The 22,703-nt window shown below is 37.9% G+C and overlaps 3 protein-coding genes across 4 annotated transcripts; all 3 read right to left on the minus strand.

Annotated features, from left to right (window-relative positions):
- Window positions 1-48: 48 nt before the first annotated feature.
- ezh2 (enhancer of zeste 2 polycomb repressive complex 2 subunit) lies at window positions 49-12,848 on the minus strand. Its single transcript, XM_079862598.1, has 20 exons — window positions 12,481-12,848; window positions 10,589-10,712; window positions 10,266-10,394; window positions 9,858-9,977; window positions 9,660-9,780; window positions 9,164-9,343; window positions 8,684-8,786; window positions 8,305-8,468; window positions 8,099-8,196; window positions 5,829-6,060; window positions 5,428-5,597; window positions 5,131-5,225; window positions 4,959-4,999; window positions 4,712-4,837; window positions 3,155-3,333; window positions 2,930-3,025; window positions 1,793-1,874; window positions 1,632-1,712; window positions 1,468-1,552; window positions 49-1,363 (listed from the first exon to the last, which is right to left on the minus strand). The coding sequence occupies exons 2-20, from the start codon at window positions 10,703-10,705 to the stop codon at window positions 1,303-1,305; spliced, it is 2,280 nt and encodes a 759-aa protein (XP_079718724.1). The 5' UTR covers window positions 10,706-10,712; window positions 12,481-12,848; the 3' UTR covers window positions 49-1,302.
- A 2,391-nt stretch (window positions 12,849-15,239) lies between these two features.
- pdia4 (protein disulfide isomerase family A, member 4) lies at window positions 15,240-19,334 on the minus strand. The gene is made up of 10 exons (XM_079862601.1): window positions 18,964-19,334; window positions 18,544-18,709; window positions 18,247-18,452; window positions 17,997-18,135; window positions 17,677-17,882; window positions 17,443-17,601; window positions 17,194-17,345; window positions 16,681-16,837; window positions 16,348-16,581; window positions 15,240-16,141 (listed from the first exon to the last, which is right to left on the minus strand). Exons 1-10 carry the CDS (start codon window positions 19,049-19,051, stop codon window positions 15,726-15,728), a joined length of 1,923 nt encoding a protein of 640 aa, XP_079718727.1. The 5' UTR covers window positions 19,052-19,334; the 3' UTR covers window positions 15,240-15,725.
- A 592-nt stretch (window positions 19,335-19,926) lies between these two features.
- Window positions 19,927-22,356, minus strand: LOC307153258 (polycystin-1-like protein 1). 2 transcript variants are annotated; one of them, XM_079862561.1, is made up of 8 exons: window positions 22,268-22,356; window positions 22,026-22,166; window positions 21,660-21,794; window positions 21,345-21,557; window positions 21,006-21,167; window positions 20,755-20,922; window positions 20,465-20,583; window positions 19,927-20,364 (listed from the first exon to the last, which is right to left on the minus strand). In XM_079862561.1, exons 1-8 carry the CDS (start codon window positions 22,337-22,339, stop codon window positions 19,971-19,973), a joined length of 1,404 nt encoding a protein of 467 aa, XP_079718687.1. In that variant the 5' UTR covers window positions 22,340-22,356; the 3' UTR covers window positions 19,927-19,970. The 2 variants fall into 2 exon arrangements, with proteins under 2 accessions (XP_079718687.1, XP_079718688.1); XM_079862562.1 differs by lacking the exon at window positions 22,268-22,356 and having other exon boundaries at window positions 21,345-21,441; window positions 21,524-21,557; window positions 22,026-22,105.
- Window positions 22,357-22,703: the final 347 nt, after the last annotated feature.

Consider the following 22,703-nt stretch of genomic DNA (forward strand, 5'->3'; position numbering starts at 1 on the left):
TTGGCTGAGCTAAATTTCTCACCTGTAATGCTTGAACAGTACAGCAAAAACAATTGTTTTCAATGTTTATTTCATCACGTTTAACAAGTCCCTGTAAACAATTAAACAGCACCTTGTAATTGGAGGCAAAAGCATGGAGATGGAGTGGTCAAAACCCCTCAGGGAAGAAGAGTATATAAAACAAGAGTGGCTCGACAGATTCAAAGGAGAAATATGAATTAAAGAGAGCTAAACAAGTCTATCTAGCTCCTAAGAAATAACTCCTTAATATTCACTAGACAAATCACAGCAATAAAACGATAGCCATCAATAAATTATAAAAACTTGTTTACACAAAATAAATAGGGACATTAAACTTCTGGAGTCAAGCCTGGTATTATTGCTTTGATTTTACAGTATCCCACGTTCAGAGAAAAAAAAAAAAGAAAAGTGATTGTTTTTTCACGTAACCCGGGACAAAAACAGCACCTTAATTTATCTGCTTACATTTAGTGATGTCTAAAGTACATAGCTGCAACTGTGTCTGGATAAACCTTAGAAAACATGTACAGTGAGGAATGAAGCGTTACCTGATTCCAACTCCATTTGAAACCTTTGTTCATGCATACAACAATTTAAGTACACCATTCAACAACATTTTAAGAAATCTAATTCAAGAAACTATTCAGTGTTCTTTAAACATGTGAAGGCACCGCAAAAATATGATACTGAGTCTACCCTCCTTTCCTGACGCACCATGTTGTTTAATCTTCACAGCAACAGCGCATTGGCACCAGAAAATGCATGTAATATACCTCTGCAGCATGATTCTGGAGAGATCTACATGCAAAACAGTGACAGTGGCTTTGGTTTGCACAAAGAACAAACTTTAAAACTGAGCTGGGGATTGTGTGGTATAAATAGGTTTTGCATTACAAACATACAGCCGGTTTGAATGTGAAATTTGGTCCGAAGATATTGTCAAAATAACTTAAGGAAAAAAAAAAAAAAGAAGAAAAAAAAAATACTACAATCCAAATACAAAACAATGGCCATAATAAAATGGCTCTCTAATAAAACCAGCTGTAAACAAGACAGAATGTTCAAGTTACTATCAGAAAGTGTATCCCAGAGTAAACCTGTTGGTCAAGTGAAAGAAAAAAAAAGAAAGAAAAGACAAAAGGAAATCTTTCAAATATTACTGTTAAAACCTTTTCAATTAGATGTCCTTGTCCTATAAAACTGTATCTAACTGTATTGGAAATGCATGTGGAGAGAGAATTCCTGAAGAGTTAAGGCATTTGTTCAAGGAGGTAGATGGCTTCATGGAATTTCCGATTCACGTTCAATACCCACGTATTTCAGAGCGTCGGCTTGACTGTATCTGAAAGGGATATGAAAACATTAGGGTAGATTTTAGAAATTGCTCCTGAACAAATGATTCATTTCAAGAAAACAAACCTGTGCATTATTTATTTATTTTTTTACCTGTAGTCAAAGAACAGTTCCTCTCCAGTCTGTATGGCTCTCTTAGCAAATATGCCAATCCTGTGATCCCCATTAACCATCATCACTGTGGAGACAGAGAGGAACACACCATGATGTCACATTTTACACTCTACATCATCTTAGCATAATATCAAGTGATTTACCTTTTGCATAGCAATTGGGGTTCACAGAGTGGTTGGCAAACCTGATCTTGTTTCCTTTCCTAGTTGCATCAACAACAAAGTCTGTGGGTGAAAAGGTGGCAGGTTGTCAGCCAGTGAGGGGGATGTGAACAGCCAATGTTTGCGAGGAGGAGGTTAGTTACCATTGTTAAGGTTAAACAGGAAGCTGCACATGTATTTGTCATAGACCTTGCCTCTGCGGTCCGCTTCATCCTGGGAGATGATCTAGCAGGGAAAAATAGAAACTATCATGTAGGGCTGGGTATATTGACACAAGCTTGCAATTTGATTCGATTTCGATTCGATTCGATATTGATTATTTTGGATATCAGGTACAATACATTGCAAATTTTCTCAAGGAAAACAAATCTCTTAACTATTATTGTAAACTATGGGAGCCAGTTGTAGCCTACTATAATATTGAAGGTAAAAATTAACTGATTTGTACACAAACACTTAAAATACACATTTATTTTTAGAATAAAGTTATATGAAATTATATAAAAATTTAAATGGTGGCTGTCATAAAAAAAACTTTCCAGATTTATTCAAACATGCGTTAAATATTGAAGAACATTAAAAATTATAATGAATATGTAATATGGTGCATATATTTAACAAAATGCTCCTCTCTAGAGTTAATTTTTCTAGCTGACTAACGAGTTTATGGTCACTGGATATGTTTTTTCTGAGGTAAATGTGAAGTTACATGACATTGTTTACTGACGTCTTTCCACGGTTGAAACACTGATTGAGCGATTCCATGTGACATGATACGGACTTCGATAAGTTGTACTCCATCTTTTAACACTTTCAGATGCTCATTCATGTTTATTTCGTGCAGTAACTGGTATTATTAAGGCGGAAGAGAAGGTCATGTGCGCTCAGCGCTGCTGCTTCTCTTAAGCTGAGCTCAGAGCTGCACCAGAGCGATCTCACGCCACAGCGCCAAAACGGTAATTATGTTTTTGAATTTCGTTAGAAAATGGACGTAATTTGAAATCTGAGACTTTGTTTCATATCAATAATAATAAAGCAGAAAGATTATTGCGATTTGGATGGGATGCGCACAACAATGTTCCATTCATTCATCAACTGAAAACAGGATGACTAATCGATTCTTGGGATTTAAGAATCGTTATTTCGTAAAAATGAGAATTGATTAAAAGTATCATGTATATATCAAGTACCTAGTATCATGTTAAAAGGAAACGCATCACTCTGCGTGATGAACAGACGTGTAAAAAAACAAAACATACACGTATATATAAACACCTCACCTCCCCACAGTACTCGGAAATGAACTCATTCTTCTGAACCGGCTCTTTGATGAAGATTCCCCATCCGGCCACATCAGACGGAGCCAGTAGCAAGTGCTAAAAAACCCAGAATAAATAAAGAAAAGTGAGTGTATCAACTAAAGTCGAGCAACAGAATATCAACTATGTTTATATTTGAGGATAATGACACTAATCTTCATCCCGATGTGTCAGAATAAAACGCACCTTTTTGGCTCCTCTCTGGATGCTGCAGTTCTTGCAGGAGACGTTTTTACTGTCCCAGTGTTCAGCTGCCCCACAGGTGAGGCACAGGTCTGGGTCACACTCTCGTACGGCCAGGTAACAGGGGCACTGCTTGGTGTTACACTGTGCCTTACAACGGCAACCTGGAAACCGATTCTGACCTGCAGAGACAGAAAAATAACTCCTGACTCCAGACATGACATTTTCAAATTAAACATGGCTGTTATAAAAGGAACGCTTCATATGAACACACAATACCTTTACCTTAGTTTTAAAAGCTATACATGTACATTCAGTGTCAATCATTCAAACTCAAGAGCTCTGCTGAAAAACAACTGATTTAAAAAGTAGGTCAAAATGAAATGCTTTCAACTTAGAATAAGAAACCTTTACTACACTGTATTTTCTCTTTCCAATCCCAAACCACAGATTATTTTCCAGTGTTTCCGTGCAAACCGGGTGTCACAATGTGCATGCTTGAGCTGGATAACTGGTGTCGGTCTGTGTGTGTTAGGGATGCTCCGATCAGGATTTTTGCAGCCGATACAGAGTACCGATTTCTTGTCATCATGATTGGCCAATCCCAATCATACAAGCTTTACATAAGTGATCTGCAAGCTCTCCGTTGACTGTTACTGCTAACTTCTTTTTTTCCAGATAAAGTAATACCACAGATGTTGTCTTGGTTATATTATTTACATTATTGTTGTAATTGTTGTTTTAATAAAGAATCGAATAAAAAAGCATTTTAATAGGCCTTTAAAAACAGAGCTTCCGCAAAACACTATCCATATTAGGATACTTTGTATTATTAAAAAGCCTAAAAGACTTTAAAACTGAACATAATTGCAGGCTGTCAATCAATGCAGTTACATTGTAAGATCAGCAGGTGGTGGCAAGGGACTGTCTTTATGAGTGAGTCATCATGGGTAAACCTTCATTCAGCTACTGCGCTTAAACTCATGAATGAAAACAAGGTGTTGAAATTAACTGAGCGCCACTTTACAAGGTTTAATCGACGAGCGACGCATCACCTGGAAAACGCTGAAGCTGATGTTTCACTTCATACAGATCAATGGTATTGATTCAATGCTTTGAACAGCGCTGACTCCAGTCATGGAAAAATCCCCTTAAATGTAAACAACGTGATCCTACGACAAAGATATCGCTTTCTTCTTCTGACAACTGATGGCAAACTGATTTTTTCACAAATATATGACTTAACCTGAATGAGGACAGACGCGGTTAACCACGCGCTCAGTTTCCCTGTCACTGTCTGCTGTCTGTGTGTGTGTGTGTGTGTGTGTGTGTGTGTGTGTGTGTGTGTGTCTTAGACACCGAGAGCAAATGACAGAGGCGTGATGTTTCTTTAGAACGACATGTGACTGCGACAGTAAAGTTTGACATCACAGCGTGTTTTAAGTCATCAAATTGGAATCGGTTCGTGAGATCGGCCAAATTTAGTGACTACCAATCGAGTCATAGAATGTGATTATTGGCCGATACCGATCGGAGCAGCCCTAGTGTGTGTATACTCACATTCCGAGCTACACTGGCAGAACTTCTCACAGAAGTTTTGGGCGGTGACACAAGGGCAAGAACTGTCACACGGCTGGCGCGGATGATCACATGGCTGGTAGTTGTACACATGATTGGAGGAGCCATCTGAGAGCATAAATTTCACATAAAAATGCATACTTGCATTCTTACTACATTTTCACAATAGTGAGCGCACAATCTTGCCATCTAAATGTACAAGCTGGCCTTTCACAGTAAAGAGACAAACCTTTCTTTAGTTGAATTTTCCGACAATGAGTGGCCCACAACCTAGAAGAACCCAAGAAAGAACAACAGGGTTTTTACGTGATTTAAATGCACCAATGATATTGGAAATACTGAAAGTGAAACACAAAATGAAGGGTAGTCAGACTCTTACAAGTATCACTTTAAAGACATACCTGTGTTTCCTCTTCTTCTTCCTTTGAGGAGTGTTTTCATCTACCGCTGGTGCACGTGCAATGATGCTAGATTCTTTTACCCTGAATTCATAAACCTGACAAGTCCCAAAACAGGAACAACTCTTAAAACAAGAATTCAAAGCACTGTTCTTTTAATTACCGTTTGTGGTAATGTGTAATTACCAGCTCCTTAAAATAATTCCACAGCAACTATGTAGTTGGTAAGCATTAAACAGTATTATTAACACTGCAATTTAAAATGTGACATCAAAAACCCGTCTTCTCAGGTGCACATACCTGTCTACAAGTCTTTGTGCCAATGAGTCTGGCGATAGCGCAGAAGTTGTCATAGTAAGTGCCGATGAGCACTCTGAAGAGAGAGGCCTCAGCGCCACTCCAGTCCACGTTCTCAGGAGGCTCTGAGCTCAACTTCAACTTCACTGGAGTCTGACAGCGAGAGTTTGCCTCTGTACAACAATAAAAAAAGATAAATGATTAAATGGAAATAAAATATAATCTGAACAGAATAACAAAAAAAATAAAATAAATCAAATAAATACATTTTCATGGCTCCAAAACAAATATATAAAATCAATTGTGGCATTACTGATTATGTGACGTTATTAGCATGATGTTTGACAACACCCAATCAAATACCCCATCGATGTGATTACATTTCATAGAGCCTTGATCACTACCTGAGGAGCTTGTGGTCTCATCCTTTTTGTCATCATCGTCTTTATCATTACAATCGTTTCCATCTGCCCCTCCTTCTCGGTCGCTGTCTGTGTCTTTAGTCTCAGTGCTAACCGTCGGGGTGCTGGGTCTGCTGTTCGGGAGTCTTCCTCTCCGTCTGCCTACGGTGCGCTTAGAAGGGGTCTTGGCACGCTCAGCAACCACCCCTGGTGGGTATTCCCCAACCATGCCATCCTGAGGAGAGAGGTATGCCATTGCGAGGGTTAATCAGAGTAAAAAAAGTGCAAACACTTTCACAATGAAACTATGATTGCAATTGCAATTTAGAACCAACTCAAACCACACATACTTAAAGGTACACTATGTAACAGTTTTTGTTCAAAATGAACAATTTAACTGAGTCAACATCATCAATCCGTCTTCCAAAAAGTATTTTTGTCTTACCATGATTCACTATGGTAAGCATATTATAAGCGTTTATATTTTAGACCTGTCGGAATGATTTTCACGAGAAACTGCGTAAATACGTCACTCACCCATGCATGTCTTGTCATATCCGTAAATAGAGAAAAGTGGCTCCGGCTAAATTGGCGCATGCATGGTGTGGGAGTGGCATAGGTTAGTTGTCACAACGAACGAGAAAGGGTGACATGGAGCATGCTAAATCTCAGACCTCGGAGTTTTAAAAAAAAAAAAAACCGAGGAGAGACTGCTGGCAAAAAGAGAGCATGACAGAGCTTGTAATAAAAAGAGAATCAACATTGGCTTGGCTTTTCAGAGATGGCGAAAACTGAGTGATTTGAAATGTCGTAAAATGCTTTGCGCAGAGATGTCGTTTTTATTACTCAACGAGTGAGTAAGGTATTTTATTGAACAGATAAATTGCCATATGTAGCTCTCAAACAGAGTTTATTGTGAAGCATTATCTATTGTGAAGACTGAAGAGTCATATTCATCCACACAGTCACGCAGAGCTAAAGCACAACCAAAACAATGTTCTTCTGCAAAATGCATGCAGTTTTGTTTTTTTAACCACAAGATGGCCAAGTTACCGTAAAACTTAAAATAATAGCCGAGTCCCAAATAGACGCCTGTCTCTTTTACACGCCTGGTGTGGCTACAGGTTTGGATAAATAAAGGCCGGTCTCAAATAGAGGCCCGGTCTGTTTTTTAGTTTCTAAAACCCGTCAGATCGTCTGTTTAAGCCAGTTCTATGGAGCAGATTGCGCACGCAAGACAGCCCTGCGCATCTGGGTGGGAACTGTTAGCGCAAGCAAGACAGGCAGAGTTAGCGGAGGCCGGAGAGGGAAGTGGAGGAGAGCGAGGAGGAGGAGGAGGAATTCGCCAACTTGTAGTTGAGGATTGCGGTGATGATGATAGTGATGAATAGGGTTCTTTTGTATCACATGATTGCAGTTGTTTTACAGGGTACCCTTCATTCTTTCTTGTTGATGTGTTTCTGGCAACTAGTTCATAGGCTCGATTGATATTACCAGTAACTTGTATTGTTCAGCCCATGGCTGTCACATCGTTTCGTTTTTTTATGTTGCCAATAATCTAAAGGGGGTCGCACACCGTACGAGAAGCGCAGCGTCACGTCTATGACAACTCGAGGTATCGCACACCGGACGCGCACTTTGTCATGTCTTAAGATCATGTCTGTACTATGTTATGATTGTACTGAACAATAAAATACAATCGTTGCTTAGTCTGCTGCAGTCTGAATTCACTTTACCTCAGAGCGTCCGTTAACTGAATGAATTGAGAATATCACCTGAAAATCCGATAACATCAGCAATTTTCATTCAAGCAGCTGATTTCTGTTAATGAATGTAAAACTGAATGTATATTGCAGCACAGGGTGAAGTCAGTATATACATTAACGACGATTTGAGAATGTACACTCATAGAGAATAATGTGTTGGAATTTCAAAGACGTGGCGCTGCGCTTCTCGTCTGGTGTGCGACAGCGACCCCCTTTAGACATACAGAAATATAGTAGGCTAATTCTTACATTAACTGATCTGTTAAACACAAACAAAGATTTGGTAACCTCCTACTGTCATGCTCATCTCAACACTAAATTAAAGGCCTGTCTCATATAGACGCCTGTCTCAAATACAAGCCGGTGCAGTTCGGCGATTTGGGAAAATAAAAGCCCGGACTATTATTTGAAGTTTTACGGTACATAGTGTACCTTTAATCCAGGCTTCAGGGTTAACAATATCTATCATACACTGGCAGACTTTACTAAGTGGAGAAATGCACTTGCCTGAACCATATACATATAGCAATAAATGCCACAAGGTTTGCTGTCCACCAGATTCTCCATGTTCTTACGCTTGTATGTGTTTGGAGTAGCATGAAAAGCTGTAAATCAAAAGAGGAATGCATTTTTTAAAAAAAAGACATATTTGCACAGAAAAAGGGCTAATCTGATTTTAAAGATCCAAGGACAGCATTTGCTTCATTGCTTACGGTGAAGGAAACAGTCATATTTGAAGCAACGCCTGCAGAAGAGTGTATGGAAGGAGTGCAGACTCTGCTCTCTTTGCACTGATTTTGCATTTGGTCCGTCAATGTTAGGGGTGCATTCAGGAGGAAGAGCCCCAGGGAGTTGCTGCTCCGTGAGTTCTTTATATCTGCAAAAAAGATATAATATCTCAAATTAAAATGATCACAAACCATCGTACTTTGATAAAAAAAAAAAAATAATAATAATAATGTGAGATGGATGAGATCTAAATATTAATCTTTTTTTTTTTACACATTTTGAAAGCAAGCTTCACATTATTTGCCCTTTAAAATTTATCAATCATGCGAAACGTTTCCTTGCAGGAGTTGTTTCCTGACATACTTTTCCTTGAGTTCTTCAGTTGAACCTTTATCAGGAAACATGGAAGAAATGGCTTCAAAGATTTTATCAGCGGGAAACTTTTTTGACCCGTCATTGTTGTGACCTGTTGCATAAAATAAGAAAGCAGAGTTAATTAAAGAATGAATTGTATAATAAAACGAGATACTATAATATGTAGCATCATGTAATAAAATGCCTGTTTATTGTCAGCACTAAAGGACATGTTATAGATTTGTTTAAAAAAAACTGCATTGAACAGGAAAAATATCTGCTGTCCCAAAAATATATATAAATGCTACAATGCTAATAAATTTAACAATGTTACTGTGCACTTCAATAAATCTTTGAGAGCATGTTTAAAAAAAAAAAAAAAAAAAAGTGTGAATTTTTTTTTTAACTTCTTAAAATCTGTATCAAAACAGATTCTAAGAAGACTTTTTTTTACATACTTTACTCTAAAAATCATTTAAATTTTCTTACTCTCAGAAATCAGTAGGTCATGGTGAGAATCTTCAGCTTCATCTTTTCCATCACAGAGGTCCATCTTCTCAAACTTGCAATCATGCTGATCCTCCTCTTCATCATCTTCCTCATTATCACTGTACTGATTAAGTGCGTTCACTAGCTCCACAAAGATCTCATCATTTATGAAGCCACACTCTACACACAAAGCAAAACATAGGGCAAGAAATCAATAGCCTTTTTTGGTCTATTATAGGGATTTTTGCAACTGTGTAAATGTTAGCTCTGCTGAAGCAGATAACTGTGACTCAATTCTTAAAGGGATAGTTCCCCCCAAAATGAAAATTGTCACAATTTAGTCATCTACATCATACTAAAACTTTATGCTCTTTTTTTTTTTTTTTGTGGAACCTTTTAATAGCTTTCCACTGTTTTTAGTGAAGTATTACTTTAAAAGACAAAACACACCAAATCATTTGAATATGGAAAAGAAAAGAAAAAACTGATCCCTAACCTCTATCTCCGTGAACTTTTCCATCATAATTTTTAATAAGTTCTTCAATGAAGGTGCCATCTTGATCAAGGATTTCATCACCCATGTAAGGGATGTTGTGCAATACTGTCTCATCTTCAACCTTAAACAGAATACTAGATTAAAAGCCTGTATTTTAATACTTTGATTTCTGCTAATACACAAGGAATTTGGTTTTACCATGAAGTTTTGCTGGAGTGGAGACCATGAGTACATGACAGGCACAGAGGCCACAGCGTTCAGCGTTTTGAGAGGAATGACTTGTCTGGAGAACTCTGAGAAGCCACTATCAACAGTGCACTGCAAAATGATTCAGTCGTGTTAGATCTCAATGACAGTCACTATTTATAACACACCTTTATGTTTTTGAAAGGTAATATTAAAAAGTCATTTACTAAGACATTTGCAGAGTAATGATCAATTTACTATAAACACCATTTACTTCGAAAGACCAAAAACACATGGCAAAACACAAAAAGAAATGAGACATAGAAAGAAAAAATAAATGACATTGAGGAAAATGGCAAAAGCATGAGTGGCATTAAAAACACACTTCAGGAGAATCTGAATTAGAGAATTTGTTCTAACCTCTCTGGTCCCACGCAAGGAGCTCACAGGTGTCATAATATGAACAGGTTGTATCCGTCTCAGTTTCCATTCCTGGTTCAATATGTCTGTACGCTCCAATATCTTCTGTCTGTTGGAGCTGAACATGCTCTGTACAGTAAGAAAATAAATGTTAATGTGAGAACCTCCAGTAGAAAGGCAGACAACATTGTTTCCAACATTGTGATTATGTTATACAAAATAACAGTGCATTTGCACTGTCCACATCACGTGACACCTAAATGCATGACCAACACCAGACTATACAAGCAGCTTAATCTCTGCTGTATAAACCCATGGATCACCTTGACCTCGTCTGCCCTCCTGAAACGTTTGAGCTGCCGCAGTCGCATATACTCAGACTTCACTCGCCGCCTCCAGCAAACAGGACCCTTCTCCGATTTCCTCCCGGTTAATCCCATGGCTTCCCTATAGACATACAGTATGGTTTTAGATTTCATTGTAAGCACACTAAAGAAACATACAACATGGAGGTATACCATGTATACCAGTAAAACACACACACAGTTTTCATATGCAATGAAGTGACAGATCAATTCTCTTGCCACATGGCTTGAAAGTTATTACATATGATATTTACTTAACATCTCAATTGTTTCTCTTTGACAGCAATAAGAATAAATAGAGACTTTTGCCGCAAATTTCATAAGCAATCTCAACAATGTCTCGGCCTGTGCTCAGATTTGTTGGGATAAAAGACGCTCGATGGTGTTTTATGCCCCCAATGGCTCCTTAGAGGCAGCTAACCCTACCCTCAACCTTAAACCTACCCATCCCCTCGCTGCCTGGAAGGCGACGTTGGGGGCATAAAACACCAAAGACCATAAAAGACTGCAATCAAGCCAGATTTCAAAATGAACTCAAAGATTTCTTTTTTCTTCTTATTTTTTGACATTAATGTAAAAGAGTTGTGAGAGATAAAAGAACAGTGTGTTCAATGTTGTTTACAAAACATACTTAGTAGTAACTGCCCATCCGATAAAAACAAGACTAAGGTCTATGCTGAACCAAAATATTTATGGTTATGTACTCTTACTGTATATCAATGGAATTATTAGTGTCTCCTAATTTATTTGTCATAAAGCATTTTGGGAGATAGTTTGGGAGAAACATACCTAAGAGCTCCTTAAAGCCTCCTGAGCTATGAAAGAACATAATTTTCCTCTGAGAACCACTGAGCAAAACCACCTCTATTACTGTAGAGATTATCTAACATGCTGCGGATACGTAGGCTGAGCCATGTGGTGGCGTGCAAGACAGTGACAAAGTGCCACTTGTAACTTCACAAGTTTTCCCAGTCTTCTCCGCAACAACACAAAAATCACATACTCAATCTAAATGTAGTAAGATGAGAAATTTGGGGCAATAGCCCTTATCATCCATGAATAAACTTCATATGAAACGTCCTGCAATTGCATTAGGGTACACCTTTATTTCCAAAGCTGGGATTTGTTATCCCGGGTGTTGGTGTGACAGGTGTATGCTCTCAATAGCGCCCCTGCTGGTGTAACAAACATACTGAAGTGACGTCTACTTGAAAACTGAAACAAAACCTTATAGCACGTTTCAAGGAATGTTTTCTCACAAAACTTAACGAAATCAGTAGGTCTTGTTATAACAATTAAGAAATGACACGTATGAATTAATAAAAGGCTTACAATTGCGATGCTAAAGGAATAGTTCAACCAATATTGATAAATCTGTCTTCATTTACTCACCCTCATGGTCTTCTAAACCTGTGTGACTTTTTTTCTTCTGAGTTACACACATACAGATGTTAAGCAGAATGACAGTCTTAGTCACCATTCACTTCCATTGCATACAATGAAAGTGAATGGTGACTACATACCCCTTCTGTTTCCTTCCACGGAAGAAAGCAAGTCATACGGGTTTGGAACAAAGTGTGTGTTAGTAAATGATGACAGATTTTTCATTTTTTACTGAATTATCCCTTAAACTTCATTATGACTTGACAGTAGAGTATAACAGGCACAATTTGTATACTAACTGTCTGTAATCAAACCTAACACGACTGTTGGCCTTGCAGTGTTTCAATTCAAAGTTCTTTAAAGTCGCTAACTGGTTAACGTTAGCTGGGCTGTCTTAACCAGAAACTAAATGTGATTTCACAAACACTGAGACAACTGTCTCTTAGCTGTTTTCTTCTAGAGCCTACCTGAAGGAGGAGACCAGTCCACATCCAAACAAACGACTTTTCCCGTCAGTCTGTCGGCGCCGTCCCTAAGTGAAGATGAGCGGTTAACTGAGCTAGCTAACTAAGCTAGCTCGCGGTAAAGGGTCCTTTCACCTCCGCGCGTCCGCGTTACCAATACCGGCGAGCCTCGATAAACAAAAGACAGGCGTTTAATTCGCCTTTAGCTCTTCTAGCATCTATTTCGTCAGGCGTCTTTCTCTCTCTATAGTGTGACAGGCTGTAAGCGAATTTGAAATGTATGTCAATTTTTAATCTTTCCGTTTCTGTAAGTATTCAAACCCGCTCAGTGTGTCGTTTATACTCAGAATTCGCCGCCCACCTCGCGCACTGCAGAATCAACGAGCGCCAAACAGATGAGCCAATCAGAACAAGCCATGTTCGAGCTGCTCATTGTTACGAGTTTTGATTGGTTAGATCCTATCAGGGACTGGGCGAATCGGATGCGTGACTGCAGTGGGGGACATGCGAAGAAGTTCTCTTTGTTCTTCATTTTGAATTTCAAAATGTATTTCAACGAATACAGTTTTGTAAAACTACTAAACCGCCGCGCAATATGTCATTTATTGTCAGTCTTCGGATTTTTATCATTGCCGCGAATAACATTAGCAAAGAGCAGCAGATGTTAATCATCTATTTAAGATATAGTATAATGCAAAGATTTGCGCTTTTGCAGGGCTGCCAACTTTTGAGTTTAGCTTGGAGTGAGAATTATTGATTGGGGGGATCATGTAAAAAGAAAATATCTTATATTGATATTAAAATATCAATAAGTGTATTGTGATTGTCAAAACATTTTAGTAACTAAACAGAATTGTATTAGGTTTAGTGACAACATGTTACAATGTTTACATGGTACAGTTTCTGGTAAGTTACGGTTTTTATTATCGCTTGACACAAATTTCACAATTTCAAATCGTGAGATTTGATTCAATATTTACTAATTTGCATAAATATTATGTACACAAGATAGGCGTTCATTTTTCTCAAGAAAAAGAATCTCACCTATGCTGTAAACATACAGAGAGGCCTATCAGCTGGTAGTATTATTTAAGGTTAAAAATAACTCAAATTAGCCGCTTTTGTTACTTTCTTCTTGTACAGGCAGAAGAAAAAGCACGATGTAGTTGTGGCATATACTGGAAGAAAACAGTTCCATATGGCCAGTAAGTCGATATATTCAACATGTCAGTCTATTTTCGACTTCCTGTAGACTGTGTTTGGACTTGGGTCAACCGGTTCATTAAGTACCACCCACTCCAAACGGGGGCAATGACATCAATAGTGATGGGCAGTCCGAATCACTTCCCCGTGCCGGTTCTTTTGAACAGTTCGAAAAACGATGCAGAGACTACTCTATGCATCATCACATGGTCCCTGACACCACACCATGCCACAATATATTATTTTAAAAAGTCCAAAGCCATATGTAGGGACATATTGCAGTTTAACACGTTCTACGTGGACATATATGAAACAAACAACAACAAAAAAGAGCTTTTTGACAGCAAAAACACTTAATATGGGTTTGGTTCATACAGGGATAAAAAAGTATCCCATGTGTAACATGAAATACTCTGCTGTATATTTAATGCTGTGGGCATCTTTAATACATGGCATCATGGATTCGATCAAATACCAACAGATACAAAATCAAACCCTGACAGCCTGTGCTAGAAATCTTATAACGGGCCATGTTTGGATCTTCAACAGGACAGTGATCAGACAAACATCGAAATCAAAACAAATGGGTCACTGAGCACAAAACCAAGCATCTGCAATGGCCATCCCAAACTTGAACTGAAGAGAAGCGCCAACATGGAAATCTGAAGGATCTGGAGAGATTCTGTATGGAGCAATGGTCTCTGATCTCTTGTCAGGTGTTCTCCAAACTCATCAGGCATTATAGGAGAAGACTCAGAGCTGTTATCTTGGAAAAAGGAGGTTGTAAAAAGTATTTAATAAAAGGGGGGAAATAATTGTTCTCAATGTGTTTTGGAGATTATTTCAGATCTATTTCATAATGTGATTTTTCCCCCACTTTCAACTCTTTTACTTCAATAAAAGGTTAGATTTTTGCATTTTTATTTTTAAATAAAATATCAAAAGGATAAACAATGCAGATAGATTTTTTTTACAGCCATCTTTGATATTTACAAAGGGAGCAAATAATTCTGACCAGTATCATATTTCAATATCGTATTTGTTTTGTTTTTTAAGTTTAAGTTGGAGGGCCTGTAGCTTCATTGGAGGGGGGCCCAAAGCCCCAGGTGGAAAAACTACTGCCTGACACTGTCCCTTCCTTCTGCCATAGAAAGTGAAATTGCCTGAAAAAAATCCATGTATTGTTGACCTAAAAGTAAAATAAATACAGCCAACTAAATGTTTAATCACTAAATAATTGTATACAATTTCTCTTTTAAGAGTATTAAGTATTGAACTGATTTTCTAAACTGGCAACAAAGTCAGATGACCAAATTTGAGTTTTCTTTGGAAAATTTTAGCAAATTATTATAAGCATTTGTAATACAGATTTATAAATGTGATTAAAATCAGTCAGATTGATTTTATGTCTGGGCCTAAAGTATCAAAGCTGCTTTTTACAGGACCGTCTCTGTCTCAACTTCGTTTCAAGTGAGAATACCATTTTACCAATGGTTTCTGAGCACTATTCCTTTATAGCACATTATCACCATTTAAGCTTTTAAAAATATTCTACAATCTCCAGGCTCAGTGTCCCAGACACCAATATTTTAATGATTCATCAAACATGAAATCCATACTGGGCAAATGACATGGAGAGGTTAGGTTTGCAAATTTCCAGTACTACAGTAAACCATGAGTGTATATTAGCACTGTTCTGAAGCATTTGACAGAACGTTTGGACTTGAATACTGAACATCAAGATTTAACAACCAGATGAGATTAAGTAGGCTGGTCATCAAGAATTGAGTATACAACCACAGCGTATTTATGACAACCACTCCATTTACATTTTTACATTATTTTATTTAAAAGACTTGGGAGAAATAAACCTAATAAACAGTGCTTGGTTTGGAATGAAAATACTGAATGTTTTGATCCCAGAAACAAAAGAAAGTACAAAAACAAATCAAAACATTCTCTTTTCTAAAGGTCTCCAAGCCCCCAGAATACTTCCATTCTCAGGGAACTGCATTTATATAAAGTTCATGGTTTCTATAAATCTCTTATAGCTCATCTTTTGTGTGTGATAACTTTGTGGCGTGTTTTTCCACAAATTTGCTCAATTCCTCCAAGTCCCTTTTGCCGCCTTCAAATTTGACTGGGCTCTGCTTGTTGTTGCTGGGAGAAAAGTAGATCGTAGGGAAGCCCTCTACTTTATAACTGTCGTGGAGCACATCATTAGCAGTGGCATCCATTTTGGCAATGACAAGATTCTTCTCGTTCTTGTATTTCTTTCCAAGAGCTGTGTAATCTGGATCCAGCTTTTTACAGTGGCCACACCATGGTGCATAGAACTCTATAAGGACATCTTTCTTTGAATCCATGACAATGTCATCAAAAGTCTTGCCCACCACAACCTTCACTGGTCCTTTGTTGCTCTTGGGAATAGGCTGAGACTTTACAATAGGTTTCAGCTTACCTGTCAGAGAAGAAAAGATATGTAGTCATCAATTTGAACTTTGTGGCAACATAAGTAGTGCAAAACAACACCAATGCAAGACTTAGAAAAAACCTCTTACAATACTGGCTTAATATTTAACTCAATATTTCAACAATCATTCTTATTAAGCCTTAAGTTGTACAACCATGTCCATTTCATAAGGAATACATAAACCAATAACTTACCTTTTTTGAAGGCCATGATAAAGCTTCGGAGCACATCAGAGTCAAATTCTTCTGGCTCCATGGCATATTTCTTCCCTCCCTCACCAAGAATTCCAACATTCACCTCCTCCCCACTTTCACTGAGTCCAAGGCTCTTCAGTTCATCAGCATAGTCTTCCTCATCCGCAATAGCAAATGTGTACTCTGGGAAGTCATTTGCTACTTCAAGCACTTTGCTCCTCCAAAACTGTGTGGCTGGGTGGAAATCATTTGTGTGTCAGTAGTGAACAAAGGCATTTGCATTGTGTGCTACAGGTATGATCTTAATTCCTTTTACACGGCTTTGCTACATACCAACTCTGTAGTCAAAACTGAAGTCCACTCCATAATAAACAACCACAAGAGGTCGTGTGGTGTATCTCTTTGCTTCGTTGCTCTGTTTTCTGTGTCCAACCAGAGGTAGTATGTGTTTCTTGAAGAAGTCTTGAACTTCTGAAGCAGGTGTGGAGTCCTTTAGGGAAAAAAAAAAAAATTAAAAAAAATTCTTCAGGGAAATTCTTTCAGGGAAACTTGAATTGGGGTTTGTCACATTTACCATAGTTCACAGGCAAAATCCAGTCATTAAATGGGAATATACGCAATTAGGAATTTTAACTTGAGGGCGAAAGCCTTGCCCACACGGATTTCGCAACGGGTTCGAGTTGGTCATGTGAATTTGCCACATTGACCAACAGAAAATGGTTTGGTTTGAAAGTAACTTATTACCAGCTTTTGCCCACCTTACCGGTAATGTTACCGCACCTTAACAAATAGTGCCATGCTTGGTTTACAAAGATCTCACAGAAACATTAAATATGCAGAACTTACTTTAATTGTTAGTGAATGAGATGCTGGCTCATATTTAGACCTAAACTTCTCTGGATGGAGCATGACAACTTCACCAGGTGAAGCCTTGAGGAATTTTGCGACTTCATTATTGAACGTATGCATAAATTTGTAGTCATCTCGCAGAGAGTTACCTGCAGCAAAAGAGAACAAGTTGTTAGAAAAATTGAAAAGTAAAGATTAAATCTCATTCATTTGAGAAGGAAGACTTTCAGACAGCATAATACACACATGCTTCTTGATAGATCTCATATGCTGCATCTTCTTCACTGGAGAAAACGCCTACAATAACAGCATCATCTCCATCTCTGAGGATCTCCTGAACCTGTTTCAGTGTCTGCACCTGCTTTGATGGAGGACCCGCCTGGTCTGACATATAATCAACAATACCTAGAAGAAAAAGAATAAAGAGACTGAAATTCCCAACGATTCACCAAGTCACAGAGACAACAGGTGAATGCCTACCGAACTTCTCCCGTGGACCATTGTAATCGAAAGCTTTGCCCTTTCTGAAGATTTTAAGGGTTGGGTAGCCAGACACACCAAACCGCGTCGCTAAATCACTCTCTGCAGTGCCATCTACTTTAGCCAGTGGAATAGGAGGAGTGCGATTGCTGAGCTCTTTAGCAGCCTTCTCATACTCAGGAGCGAGTCTCTTACAGTGGCCACACCTGTTTGAATTTAAACATGGTATTCTCAAAAAGACACACTGATGGTTTTGAAAGAAGGCAAAGAGGTTACATGCCGAGTTAATAAATAAGCTGCATGGGACTAAATATACAAACCAAGGTGCATAGAACTCCACCAGAATGATGTCTGCATTGTTCACCACATCATCAAAATTATCCTTAGTCAAGACTAGGGTGGCCTCTGGAGGAGGTTTCCAGTCTGGTTGGGCAACTTCTTTAACCCGTTCCACGATGGCTGGAAAAATGAAAGTTAAAACCATGCTTGATTAACAATACACCAGGAAAGAAACTGATTACAAATAATAAAAAAAGAAAATCCATTTAAATGAAGTTTAAGTGCACTCACCATGCTCACTTCTGTCCCCATCATAGTCCACCGGCTCCCCTTTTTTAAGTATTTTGATGGTGGGATATCCAGACACTTCAAACCTACTGCCCAGAGCACTAGCCTTAGTGGCATCAACCTTTGCCACAGGAATAGGTGGGTCATTCTCCTTTAGTGTCTGAGCGATCTTCTCATACTCAGGAGCAAACTGTTTGCAATGGCCACACCTGAAAAAGTTTAATATTTACATGACCAAGGTCTTTGACAGGCAATGACTTGTCTCCTACTGATGTGGGGGGGGGGGGGGGGGTAACTTACCATGGTGCATAGAACTCCACCAATACTGTGTCTTTGCCTTCCATAAAAGTTTCAAAGTTTTCATCTGTCAGCACCAGCACCCCATTCTCCTCCTTCACTTCAGTGTCATCTGCATCATCCTCATCCTCATCATCGTCATCTTCCTCTCCTAGATCTTCAGCTGAATCTAAAATATTGAACAAATATGAAATGGATTAAGCTAAATCATTATTTCCTGTTTCCTCGATACTTTTCTTAGTTTTTTCCTAAGTCTTTGTTGAGTTTGTCTTTGATTCTTTATGGTCTCCACAACAGTCTAACATGCTGTGTTGCCCTAAACAACAATAATGCATCAAGCTTGCTAGCAAATGCAACAGCTCTGAATATCTCAAAACACTCAAAAGACTTTTAGATATTAAAATCCTGCAAGAGATATCTTACCATCTTTGGCATCTTCTTCGCATCGGCTTGGTAATATGAAGTGTGTCACTCCAAGCAGCACAATCAATAGAAGGGTTATTTTCTTCATGGTCTGTAATATTCACGCCTCCTTTAGTTAGCTTGGTGGCTTAAACCGAGGTGCATACACTGCTAACGGTAGTCAAAGGAATAAATACTGTGATAGTTATGATATCGCTTGGATTAAATGATTTTTGCTCAGCTCATCGCACATCACGCATTTTTCTCTCAATGCTATTTTATCACTTCGCTTCCCCAATCCCCACACCTTTACTTGAACTTGTCTGACTTGCCACGCTCTGATTGGCTGGTAGCACAAAGACTTGGCCAATCATCGATCGCCACTCAAGTCTGCAGCTCATGCACGTTCAAAACTGCAATTGGGTGGTCTGTCATGGACTACAATCTGATTGGATGTTAAGGAAAGGGAAAGGAGGAGATCCAGGAAGAGTAACCAGGAGGCATCCTGTTTCTATTGAGCAATGTTAAGTTTTCAGTTTAAGTTATTTACTCCCTGAGTAGTAATACAGTAAACGAGACAAAAAGGGTAGACATGTAAAAGTTTTATTTACTAAAATTGTATGAATGTAGAAATGTAAATTGGCAAAAGAAAGTTTGATTTGATTCTCTTAAAGAAAATTGTAAATAAACTGGTCAGTCGAGTCATTATGGCGAAAATGAAAAAATCAATAAAAATATTTGTAATAATGGCTAACTCACAAGTGAAGGGCCTCCCTCGGGAATTTAGAACTTTTTAAGAAAATTATTAAACTATTAATAAACAAGTCACAGTTGTCCAATTTGTCAAACAAGCCATGTCCTTGTGGTGTAGTAGTCCTTTAGCCTTTACACATTTAACTTCAAATCAAATATCAAGTTTGAGGTATGACTGTGTTCAGTTAAGTTTTAATAAAGTAAAAATTTTAAGGAAACTCATATGGCTTGAAAATGCTTATCTTACAGAACTTACAAGTACTTTTTTTCTTGTATTACATACGTTGTTTAATGTAACCTGGAATAACCATTTGCTCTTCTACAGAATTGTCCATTCTCTCGATTGACTGTCCAGCATCCTTGGCATGAGCTGGATGAACTGCGTGCCTTTGCACTTGTGTGATGATTTGAGTCTTGAGGGCATAATTATGCTCATCTGCCACTCTGCTTGGGTTTGATTTAGAGGACACTATGCCCTTCCACTCGGCTGGGGCACAATGGATCTGCTTGCCTGAAGAAAGAATCTGTGCCTGTCCAATCTCTTCTGACTCTCTGACAGGATCTTTGAGGTGGTTTTTGAAGTTCCTCAGCCCTCTTGAAAGGCTCTTCTCCATCGTTCTTCCTCTGCCTTGATGCAAGTACTCAGACATTCTGTGTTCTGGTGGTAATCTTGAAGTGATTTAATTAGTGAATTACAGTATTAGATTTTGACATTCATTCATATTGTACATCATCTATCTACTGTATTTGACTTAGAGAACAAGTCTACCTGTGAGTGCTTTCCTTATATGACAAAAATGAGGCACTGCTCACATCCAGGCATTGTTTGTGCTTCTTCCCCAATCTGTGTGGCTGGCTATTCACACAGTTTCCGTAAAAAGTTATATTCTATACAAAACAACAATATGCAATTGTTGCAATTTAATATATATTATCAACTTTAACATTTAATAATATTAATAAACATTATATACAACGTGCACACATAAGTGTCATACATATGTGTTTGCACAGTGCAGTGTGAATAATGTGAGTGCAGTGCAAAAGTAAAATAATCACCTCTGAGTCTGAGTAATAAACATGGTCAGTAAGTGGGAAAGAAAAATTGCTCTGGGTTTCAATTAGATTTTCTTTTGCTGGCAGGGTGTTGTGGAGACTGTCTGACATGGTGCAGAGATGAAACAACAGCTCATCCATGAGATCCTCGAACTCTGTTAAGTAAAAGCTCTGTGGGAGGAAATCTCAACAATGATGCAGACAGTAGCGTTTACATATTAGAAACTGTATTAATGATTGCAGGAAGTGCTTACATTATTGTGGACATGATGGTCAGTTTGCTTGTGACTGGATTTTCCAATAATGATTAAAGCCATGTCTTTGACATAATAGATCATCTCAAAGAGAGTCAGTAAATGTTTTCTTTTTTTAGTTGTCTTTGTTTGTTTCACAAAAATTGTAAGGGTGGCAATTACCTGAAGGGGGAAAAACTATTTTAGAGTGATATCAAATCAAGTTCAAATTATGTCATCCAGTCTAGGAGGTATAGTTTCAATATGAAAAGTTACACTTTAAAGTAAACTGAGATATAACTGCACTTAAATTTACACAGTGTATCATAAATAATACATATTTGATATTCCAATACATACCATAGCATTCAATGGAATCATAGTGCAAAATATAGCTCCAAAATAAAGTGTTGTTGGGACTTGGGTTTGGAGGTAAATGTCACTAAAGTGGCTCAAGCTAAAGAAATGAGTGAAGAGCAAATAAGCAGATCTAGAGATACCAGTAAATGGGAATGAATAAAAGATCAAGTTGCGGAGACCAGAGAGGGCCACTGCGACAATAACACCAGGTGCCTAAATAGAAATAAAGAAAGTCATTTAATGGAAGTAGCTTTCGGTTACATTAATGGGGTGAACTGATTTTAACATATTGTGTTATGTAAATCAATAGGCTACCAGTAACCAAAGCAGGTTGGAGAAGATCAGATCCCAGGTAGACACAGCTGCTGCTACTGCTTTGTTTAGTCGTAGTAAGGACACACATTTCAGGAGAAGCAAGTTCACAACAGCACCAAGGAGTGATTGAGAAAGCTGTGAATTATATACATTCATATTTAAAATGATCTGTTTGCCAGTGAATACCATTTGCTAAATTCAGAGCGCTTTTAGAAAATTTTAGTTCACTTGAGCCATTTAACTGTATGTTTTTTTTTTGTTTGTTTTTTTCTTGAAATGTTCATCTGCAGTTTTTTCACATTATGGCATATTCACATAGTGGGATACTAGGAATAGAGTATAATGAATTAAACTGATATGTCCTACCTGCTCACAAAAGAAGATGGGGCTTAGATCAACAGGTAATTTAAAATCCTCCTTCTGAAGGAAGTCAATCCTCTCTGTTTTTAGCATAAAGTTGTACACAGAGCAGATATATCGTAAAAGACTGCAGATGATAACTGTCACCTGTGTATATAAAAAAAAATACAGTAATTAGCAGAGTAAAGTCATTAAAAATACATAGTATGATGTTAAAATGTATTAGACAGAATGTAATGTAATGTCACCTCTAGCCAGCTCCTAATGTTTCTCCAGTAAAGCCATCCTCTTTGAGTCATAACATATATTTGCCAATACATATGAAGCAGAATGAATGAAAAGAAAAGAAGCTAGAAGTAAAATGACACAGAGAGGAAAAAATATTAAGTTAAATATACTCACAATATATACACTACTAATCAAAAGTTTTAGATCGGTAAGATTTTTTATGTTATTAAAATAAGTCTCTTCTGCTCACCAAGGCTGCATTTATTTGATAAAAAACAATTAAAAAAATAGTAATATTGTGAAATATTATGACAATTTAAAATGACTGTTTTCTATTTTAATATATTTAAAAATGTAATTTATTCCTCAGATGAAAGCTGAATTTTCAGCATCATTACTCCAGTCTTCAGTGTCACATGATCCTTCAGAAATCATTCTAATATGCTGATTTTATGC

Source organism: Squalius cephalus (genome assembly GCF_949319135.1).
Source record: "Squalius cephalus genome assembly, chromosome: 25".
Lineage (NCBI taxonomy): Eukaryota > Metazoa > Chordata > Actinopteri > Cypriniformes > Leuciscidae > Squalius > Squalius cephalus.

Excerpts from the sequence above, each read along its gene's own strand:
- LOC307153258 (XM_079862561.1), bottom strand. The coding sequence starts at position 22,339 with ATGTATTGGCAAATATATGTTATGACTCAAAGAGGATGGCTTTACTGG. Across the intron at positions 21,795-22,025 it reads CCATCTTCTTTTGTGAGCAG|CTTTCTCAATCACTCCTTGG; the intron begins GTAGGACATATC and ends TATAATTCACAG. Across the intron at positions 21,168-21,344 it reads TGATTCCATTGAATGCTATG|GTAATTGCCACCCTTACAAT; the intron begins GTATGTATTGGA and ends TTCCCCCTTCAG.
- ezh2 (XM_079862598.1), bottom strand. The coding sequence starts at position 10,705 with ATGGGATTAACCGGGAGGAAATCGGAGAAGGGTCCTGTTTGCTGGAGG. Across the intron at positions 9,344-9,659 it reads AAAAGTTCACGGAGATAGAG|AGTGTGGCTTCATAAATGAT; the intron begins GTTAGGGATCAG and ends CTTTGTGTGTAG. Across the intron at positions 1,713-1,792 it reads CCTGTTTAACCTTAACAATG|ACTTTGTTGTTGATGCAACT; the intron begins GTAACTAACCTC and ends TTTCACCCACAG.
- pdia4 (XM_079862601.1), bottom strand. The coding sequence starts at position 19,051 with ATGAAGAAAATAACCCTTCTATTGATTGTGCTGCTTGGAGTGACACAC. Across the intron at positions 18,710-18,963 it reads CGAAGAAGATGCCAAAGATG|ATTCAGCTGAAGATCTAGGA; the intron begins GTAAGATATCTC and ends TCAATATTTTAG. Across the intron at positions 17,602-17,676 it reads TGGTCCACGGGAGAAGTTCG|GTATTGTTGATTATATGTCA; the intron begins GTAGGCATTCAC and ends TTTTTCTTCTAG.